The 9,256-nt window shown below is 40.4% G+C and overlaps 1 protein-coding gene across 2 annotated transcripts in view; it reads left to right on the top strand.

The window, feature by feature from the left end:
- The window catches only part of LOC113003231, a 2,982-nt gene extending 708 nt beyond the window's left edge, over window positions 1–2,274 (top strand). The window contains exons 1-3 of one of the 2 annotated variants that reach the window (XM_026131860.2): window positions 1–501; window positions 701–955; window positions 1,041–2,274. The exon at window positions 1–501 is cut by the window's left edge and continues 708 nt beyond it. In XM_026131860.2, coding sequence (XP_025987645.2) covers window positions 13–501; window positions 701–955; window positions 1,041–1,253 — 957 coding nt within the window. In that variant the 5' untranslated portion in view covers window positions 1–12 and the 3' untranslated portion in view covers window positions 1,254–2,274. Of the gene's footprint in view, window positions 502–697; window positions 956–1,040 lie in introns of both variants that reach the window. The other variant, XM_026131850.2, reaches the window with a different exon arrangement.
- The last annotated feature ends 6,982 nt before the right edge of the window (window positions 2,275–9,256 follow it).

The following is a 9,256-nucleotide window of genomic DNA, read 5'->3' as shown; positions in this document are numbered from 1 at the left end:
TAATGAATAAAGATGGTAAAAGTGTGTGAGGTATTTGGGTGTACAACAATCGAAAAAGAAAGACTATCTATGCATAAATTTCCTAAGAATGTGGAACATCGAAATGCGTGGGTAGCTTGGATTAACCGTTCCGGGTGGAGTCTGAAATGTAATAGCAGAGTTTGTGAAATATTTTATAAGATTCATAAAATATTGAAACATGCCTTCAGATGTGTGAATGTTTATCACGTATTGTCTATTTTGTTGCAGTTGCACTTTGTTCCTGAGGACTATGTGGAGCACACAAGAGGAAATGGAATTCATCGAAGGCTGAAAACATCTGCTATTCCCTCATTGCAAATAGAGGAAATTCAAGACAGTGAAAATCATTGTAATCCAAAAATTATACGAAGATTTCGACAAACCGCACAATGTTTGAAGGATATAACAAATATCCCTATTATAGGTAAAGAAAAAGAGAATGAGTATGCATACTGCTTGAAAATATTAACTTGTGATGAAGTAAGTATTCTCTCGATTTTTATCATTTTTGTGCCAAAATATCATATATGCTGCGTTCCGATATTCACTGCCAGTACTGAAAATCTATAGTATACGTAACGGAAACTATAGATTTTCAGTACTGGCAGCGAGAATATTGGAACGCAGCTATAGTGTTTGTAAAAATAATTTTTTTCTGATAAATACATTCTCCCAGCAGGTACAGGACTGTTTAGAAGTAGGAAATACTCATAAAGGTGAGGAATTACGGCTGAGTATAAGATGGTTGAAAGATGAACATAGTGATGTCACACATGCAATGAAAACCATCGATAATGAATCTGCATCTTGTTCAACGCCATCAACCAAACATCCATTGTTGACGAGTAGACAAACTGCATCATCGGCTTTATTGCAAGAGGACATGACAGTATCAGTGGCACAAAAAACTTCCGACAATGATTGCAATAATCAGGTAAAGGATTTTTCTTTTCTTTTCCAGGTTTGTTTGAAATTGTGATCGACGTTTTGTATATATTTGTTTATGCATTCGTTTTTAGTTGGGTGCAATCACTGCTGATATACTGGACAACCAAGAAACTTTGCAAACAAAAGAAGCATTATTAAAAGAACTTGAAAAAAAGAATAATATAATAGAAAGTCTAAAAAAACAAATTGCTGCAACGGATCTCAGTTTGCAAAATATTACAAAACTGTATAAAGTGACTAAAAAAAATTACTTCGATGAAAAGAAACGTTTAAAGAGACTATAAGAATATCATTTTAAAAGCCATGCAGGTGTGTCCGCAACATTACGACCAGATCAGATTAGAGCGTTAAGTAGAAAGTCCACTAATGATGTGAAATGGAGTCTTGCAACTATAACAGATGCTTTGGAATTTAAGTTTAAATGGGGAATTCATGGTTATGAAGCTTTTGTGAAACGTGTTCCGATTTATCCTACTGCACGAAATTTGCAGAGAAAGTTGCAGCATATACAATTTGATAGTAATATTCTAGAGGAGATATTTTATATGCTGCAATGTGAAATGACAAAATTACAACCTTACGAAAAAGACTGTGTAATAGTAATGGATGAGATGGCCATCAAGGATGAGAAGGTGTTTGATCCAAGTAGTAAACAGTTTATTGGGTCTTGTACTTTTCCTACGCATTCCGGAATAGCCAATAAAATTTTAGTATTTCTACTTTAGGTAGGCTTAACAACTCGTTGGAAATCCACCGTGGCCTATTACTTTACTAAATCCACTGACTTAAAATATAAGGAAAGCAATGTAAATGCAACTGGTTCAGCATTGAAGAATATTGTTCTAAACATTATTGAGAAATCAGAAAACATTGGTTTACAAGTTCATGCAATAGTCAGTGATATGGGTACGGATAATAGAGCTATGTGGAATGCTTTTGAAGTCGGTTGCTCAAGACATCATGTCAATGTTTCTGTTCAACATCCAATTAGGGCAGAAGATAAACTGTTTTTTATTCCAGACCCTGTTCCCGTTTTTAAAAATATTGCTTGTATGCTAAATAGCCATAAAGTTATTATTTTGCCCCATGACATTTGTCAATCCGAAAATCTTAGCTATCTACAGGTTCACTTGCAACATTTGGATAGACTTCTAAACCATGAGAACAATTTTGAATTAAAGATTGCCTTTAGACTTATTGAAACTTACTTGCACTGTCAAGATCAATATAAAAAAATGAAAGTTTCAACTGCACGATCAGTTTTTAATAAAAGAACTGAAGCCGCATTGAAAATGTTAGCCAAAAGAATGAATGATTCTGCTATTGAAACTACAGCATTTTTTATTAATCTCGTTAGCCAATGGTTTGCTCCTATGTCAAACAGAAGCAGATATTTAGGTCTCAGTAAAAATAATATTGAAAATTATAACGAAGCAATATATCACCTTAAAAAGACTCGTACTGTAGGATAATATGATTTTAAGAAGGATAAAATAGAAATAAATATAATGATTAAAGATAGTTGTTATTAATAATGTCGCAATTTAATCAAATACGCGATTTAAATAGTTACATATACGTATAGAGCGAATCTTGTCGCTTCAGTCGAATTAATAATATCAATCGTCTCTTGCAAAAGTTCACGTAAAAGGAAAAACGAACTCGTGGCTAACTCTGAATTTCCGCACTCTGTCTCTGTTTATCTCTTACTCTGTCCTTATACACTCTGTCTCTGACACGGAGCACTGTCTCGGCTCGCGACTCACAGCGGACTCCCGCTCGCTCGCGCTCTTCCAAATTCCGACAACATATAAGGTCATTACGATTATCGACCGATAACAATCGATCTTCGATCCCTCGATCCTTGTCCGATATCTATTCTCCTACAGCTCGGCCATTCCTGCTGCTACATTCGCCCTCGAATGTACATCTTCGACCTGCGTCATTCGGAAACCTCGTCATCATCTTCAGAATAATCATGATCGTCCTCGCTAACCCATGGCTTCATGTAGTCAGCCGACGTCGTTGTCCGACTTGGACCCTCACTCTCACCAATTTTTTGCACCACATATCTATGGTTGCGCAGGACTCTGATAATCTCGTATGGTCCTAAGAACTTGCCAGAAAGCTTCATCCCTGGGCCTCGCTGAGTGCGCTTGATAGCGACCATCTCTCCTTCGCGATAATCTCTAGGCTTCTTTCTTCTCCTGTCGAAACTCCGCTTGTTCTCCTGCTGCATTTTGACGATGTTTTTCCTCGCCTCAGCTCGCAATTCTTCTCGGGCGTCTTGAAAAGACTCCAGTCGCTCCTTCTCCAATATCTCCTTAATTTCTGGACAATCCTTCAACCTCGGATGTGTCCCTAAAAGCACTTGGAACGGAGATAAACATAAGCTTCGATGAGGTGCAGCATTCAGATACTGCTGTGCTGTATCAAGGTGCCGATACCATTCATGCGGTTTTGGAGCAGCCAACTTGGTCAGTAGCGGTATGAGCGTTCTGTTGACTCGCTCAACCTGTCCATTCGCTCTCGGTACACCTGTTGTTATTAAAATGTGCTCGATGTTTTGTACCTTACAGTACTCCTCAAACTCGCTCGATGTAAAAGCAGTTCCTCGGTCAGTGACAATCCGTCGTGGATTGCAAAAAACTGCCGCTTGCTTCCTCAGGCGCGTTAAAACCTCATGCGTACTCGTAGACTTTGTAGCGTAGAGCCACACAAACTTGGAGAAAGCGTCGATAACTACGAGAATGTGATGATAAGTCTTCTTCGTCGACGGCAACGGTCCCAGATGATCCATATGCAGGGTATCCAACGGAACCTTCCCCTTCTCAATGGGATGCAAAAAACATTCCTGCTTTCCTTGCTTTCTCTCGGCTAGAATGCACGCAACACAATTGCGCACAATTTCCTCGACTCTTCGTCGTAAATTTGGAATCCAGTAGTCATTCTTTACTAAACTTTCAGTCTTGTTCACCGAAAAATGGCCTTGCTCATGTGCTCGACGAATAATCTGCGCCTGCATTCTTCTTGGTACCACAAGCTGTAGATCACCATCGGATTCTCTAAACAGTAGGTTACCTCGTAACGTGTACTCCTGTGCTTGTCCGCGAGAAACTAATTCGCGAAGCCTCTTCACACCATCGTCTTCCTCTTGAGCTCTCCTGAGCCTAGCTGTCAACCCAGCGTCTGTCTCGTCGATAACCAAACACGCCGGTAACGGATTACGACTGAGCGCATCAACATGCACCATGCTCTTTCCAGGACGATGCTCTATGGTATAGTGGAACTCTTCCAGAAGCAATGCCCATCTGGCAACCCGTACGCACAGATCCTTTTTATTCATTGTCAACGTGAAAGCACGACAGTCGGTCACGATTTTGAATGTGATGCCCAGCAAATAAACGCGAAATTTCTTCAACGCCTTTATTATAGCCAAGACCTCCAACTCGTAGCTCGGGTATTTAGCTTCAGCCGATGTCGTTTTCCCGCTTGAATAATAAACAGGATGAAAAAGGTTGTCCTCGTTGCCTCTCTGAAGTAATATTGCACCATATCCAAGCGCCGAAGCGTCCGTATGCAACTCAATCTCTGCTCCCGCCCGGTACAGACTTAATACTGGTCCTTCGCTCAGCATCTTCTTCAACCTCTCGAAGGCATTCTTCTCTGCCGCGCCAAAATTGAATTTTACGCCTGTTTTCAGCAGACTCGACAATGGATGTGCTATTGCAGCATAACCTGGAATAAATTTTCTAAAGTAGCCGCTCAAGCCCAGAAAACTTTGTACCTGCTTAACATTAGTCGGCTCCGGAAAACGTCGAACTGCCTCAGTCTTTTTATTGGATGGGCGCACTTGTCCCGCCTCAATAACGTGCCCCAAAAACTCCACTCTCGTCTGTAGAAAGCAGCATTTCTTCCAGTTGATGTCAAGGCCAGCCTCACTGGCAACCTTGAGCACTCTCTCGAGCCTCTTCAGTCCGATATCAACATCATTTGAAGGAATGATCAAATCGTCCATGTCCGCCATCACTATCCCTTCTCGTATCAGGTCTCTAAAAATTAAATTAACAAATCTTTGAAATACGGCCGGCGAATTACACAAGCCAAACGGAACCTTCAAGAATTCGTAGTGTCCGTCAGGGACAACAAAAGCCGTATATTTTCGACTTGACTCCTCTACTGCTACGTGGAAGAAACCATTTCTCAGGTCAAGCGTGGTAAACAACAGAGCGCCTTGCAATAGGTCTATCTCGTCCTCTATTAACGGTAACGGATACCGATTCTTGAGAATCTTTTTATTTAGATGACGATAATCCACACACAACCTGGCCGCCCCGTCCTTCTTCCGGACCAATACCACAGGACTGGCATACTCCGATATCGATGGCTGAATAATTCCCTCCGCAAGCCATTCGTCGATTTGTGCGTTGACCTCCTCTCTTTCCGACGGAGATAATCGCCTGGCAGACTGGTAGACTGGTTCTTCGTCCTTTAGTATAAGTTTCATTTTAATATTAGTTTCGCGCGCTTTATTCGGCTTATAATTTTCAATAAGGTTTTGTAACGATGCTCTTTGCTCCGCATTTCCCGCGCCGGTCACGTCCACGTGATTTATCTCAAAATCCGCGTGTGTCAAATTTATATTAAATATTTCCGGTATCGAATGCTTATTCTCGCATGTTGACTCTTGTAACGGACTAATGGAAATTTTTCCTGCTTTGAAATTGACCTCGACAGCATCCAAGAAGTTGGTTCCCAATAACATTTGATGTCGCATTAACGTGTCCGAGACTACTTGTATACACACGGAATAGTTGTGTTCGTCAACACGAATTTCGGCCTCGAATTCTCCTAGGGTCGTGTTATTATCTGATCCCACTCCACGGAATCGCATTCCGCCTAATTTCAATCGCGGTGAGCCTAATTTTACGTATTCATCCGCGCGCATCAGTGTAAGATCGCTTCCGGAATCTATTAATGCCTTTATTTGATGACCTTGGATCGAAACGTCTTTAACATATTTTTGGTTCCTAGATCGCGTTGCGGTAAGACAGCTTTTCGAAGTTCCCGCTTTTTTCGGGCATTTAGACGCAATATGTCCGCGTTCGTTACATGCAAAGCATTTCGCGCCTTGATCTTTAGTCGGACAGTTTGCCCCCAGATGATCTCGCATACCACAATTATGGCAATGTCTAACTGTATCTGTCGGCCTTCTTTTCGCGTCACCTTTCTCAGTCTTCTCCTCTCTATTCGCGACACCGTTTCTTTTTTCAAATTTTGCCGAGTTAAACGCACCTCGCTCTCGCAGGGTTACCTTTTCAAATGCATTCAGAAGCGCCTCCACTGTGTCAAACCTTTGGATACGTGCCTGGTTTCGAAGCGCATCGTCTGGTATGCCCTCGACAATATATTCCAGCATCTCGTCGTTGTTGATAGGAACACGGTTTCCGGTAATGATCTTCTCGTGGACATACTCATGGAACGTCTCTTCTTTTTTCCACATCCGGTCCTCGAATTTTTTCCTTAGTGCCATCTTGGACTGACGGTGCTGAAACATGCTCCGCAATTCACCGAGAAGAGCGTCGAACGACATCGCAACATATTCCGGTTTCGAATGTATCCATTCCAGCGCTTTGCCCTTCAGTCGCATAGCGATTATTAGTCTAGCCGTATCATCTTCTAGTTTATACGTTGTCTTCAATAAACGGATCTGATTTTCCCATGTCTCGTAATGCACTGATTTACCATCAAAATAACCGAGTAAATCCGCGATAGCAGTTACATTTATTTTTGATTGTGCAGATTGAGTTCGTACGATATCATTGTTAGTGTTTTGATTTTCGTTAATTGCCACGCGTTCCATCCGCTGATTTTGTCGCAACATCTCTATTTCGCGCCGCGCTAATTCTAACTCGCGTCGCGCTATTTCTCTCTCTCTTTCGTAAAGCTCAATTTCCGATAGTCGTGCGCTTGTACCTTGCTGCGTCCTTGAAACGCTAGCCTGTGAGACATCCTCCGCATCGCCACGCCGATCGCGAGACTCTTCGTTATCCTCGCGTAGCCACTCGCCATTCGGATCAGCCTCCATCAGACGACAGATCAATTCGTTCTTCGTTCCCGCCGTCGATAGATTATGTCTTTTTAGCATCTCCTTAAGTGCCTCTACTTTGTACTTAGTCGGATCCTTCATTATTGCATGCTGAATATTGTCCATTGCGACTTGCACGCAACTCACTTATAAGTCTCACAATATATTACACAATAACAGGTGTCTTTGTCTCTCGCGAAATTTCCTTGTGAGTCACTTATGTACACAACACTCTGTTTTCGTGTTTGTCTCTTTGTCCGATATCACTGTGTAACGACGCGCGTTGAACTGTTCTCGCATTCCAACGGTTTTCGCATGTAATATGTAATATAATATAATATGCGTTACGGCACTTATCGCTGGACGAGCTTATCGCTGGACGAGCTTTATCGCTGGACGAGCTTTATCGCTGGACGAGCTTTATCGCTGGACGAGCTTTATCGCTGGACGAGCTTTATCGCTGGACGAGCTTTATCGCTGGACGAGCTTTATCGCTGGACGAGCTTTATCGCTGGACGAGCTTTATCGCTGGACGAGCCCCCAGATTGTAGGATAATATGATTTTAAGAAGGATAAAATAGAAATAAATATAATGATTAAAGATAGTTGTTATTAATAATGTCGCAATTTAATCAAATACGCGATTTAAATAGTTACATATACGTATAGAGCGAATCTTGTCGCTTCAGTCGAATTAATAATATCAATCGTCTCTTGCAAAAGTTCACGTAAAAGGAAAAACGAACTCGTGGCTAACTCTGAATTTCCGCACTCTGTCTCTGTTTATCTCTTACTCTGTCCTTATACACTCTGTCTCTGACACGGAGCACTGTCTCGGCTCGCGACTCACAGCGGACTCCCGCTCGCTCGCGCTCTTCCAAATTCCGACAACATATAAGGTCATTACGATTATCGACCGATAACAATCGATCTTCGATCCCTCGATCCTTGTCCGATATCTATTCTCCTACAGTACTATTTTCCAAAACATGAGTATTGGGGTAAAAGGACAGTGGAAACCAGTGCAGACTGGTGTCATTATGGCCATTGAGAGCATTCTGCAACTACAAGATTTTCTTCTTAACAAACGGGGTTACAAATTTGTTCTGACCGGCCGCTTCACACAGGATTGCTTAGAAAATTTATTTTTGCTGCTCCGTTTTAAATTGCCTACCCCGAATGCTTTGCAAGTGAAGCAAAATTTGAAACTCATTATTATGACACAAATTTCCTCTTACTCCAAAGTAATCAGTTATGACACTGACATTTCAGTGGATGAGCTCGAAAGTATTAATATAAATTTCTTAGACGTGTCAAAACAATTGACAACTGAAAAATGCCACAAAAGAAGGTTGAAACATTCATGGAAGCTTCAGCTATTCATGTACCAGAACTGACAGATGTTCATTTAAACTTGTTAGATAAGTGGGAATGGCCAATCATATATGATATCGCTGGAGCTGTGATACGTAGCATTAAGAAAGTGTGCAATACTTGTGATGTATGTTTTAATGCTGTATTATGGCAAGGTCCTAATAATCATCCATATGGATTTGTTATTGATTTACATGATTATAAGGATGGTAAATTATATAAAGTGTCTGACGATTGTTTCAAAGCTATGAAAGCAGAAATAACGTTTCGACAACTTAGAAACACTCTAAAAACAGTAACTTATATAAACATCAGAAACTTTATGGTTGAGAAACTGCAATACGTGTGGGATGGAACATATATTCCATCTTGCCATAACATCGGTCACAAAATCCTAACTAGATTTTTTACAATGAGATTAAGAATGTATTGTTTGAAACAAAAGGAGCAGTATTCCAAAGAAAAAAAAAGCATATACAATAGCAAGACTATGGCTATGCATGCTATAGTTAAATGAAAGAAAGCCTCTGATACTATAGTGCAATTTACAAGAACATAGTCGATCTCCAATCAACATAGTTGAGAAAGTAATTCTTTTGCAACATTAAAGAAATTTTTTTTATTCAACAGTAACAGCATTGATTTCATGAGAAAAATATATTTTTTTTTTACACTTACTGGTCGTATGTAACTGTATACATGTATCTATATCATATGTATTTATATCGTGCAATTTTATTTTCTCTTATAAGTTCGAAATTCAGTATTACTATTATAATTCTTTTTTTACGAATTACGAATATATATGTTATGTATTTATGTTAT

This window comes from Solenopsis invicta, chromosome 11 (genome assembly GCF_016802725.1).
Source record: "Solenopsis invicta isolate M01_SB chromosome 11, UNIL_Sinv_3.0, whole genome shotgun sequence".
Lineage (NCBI taxonomy): Eukaryota > Metazoa > Arthropoda > Insecta > Hymenoptera > Formicidae > Solenopsis > Solenopsis invicta.
Note: the sequence above shows the minus strand (reverse complement) of the source record. Positions and strands in the feature narration are given on the sequence as shown.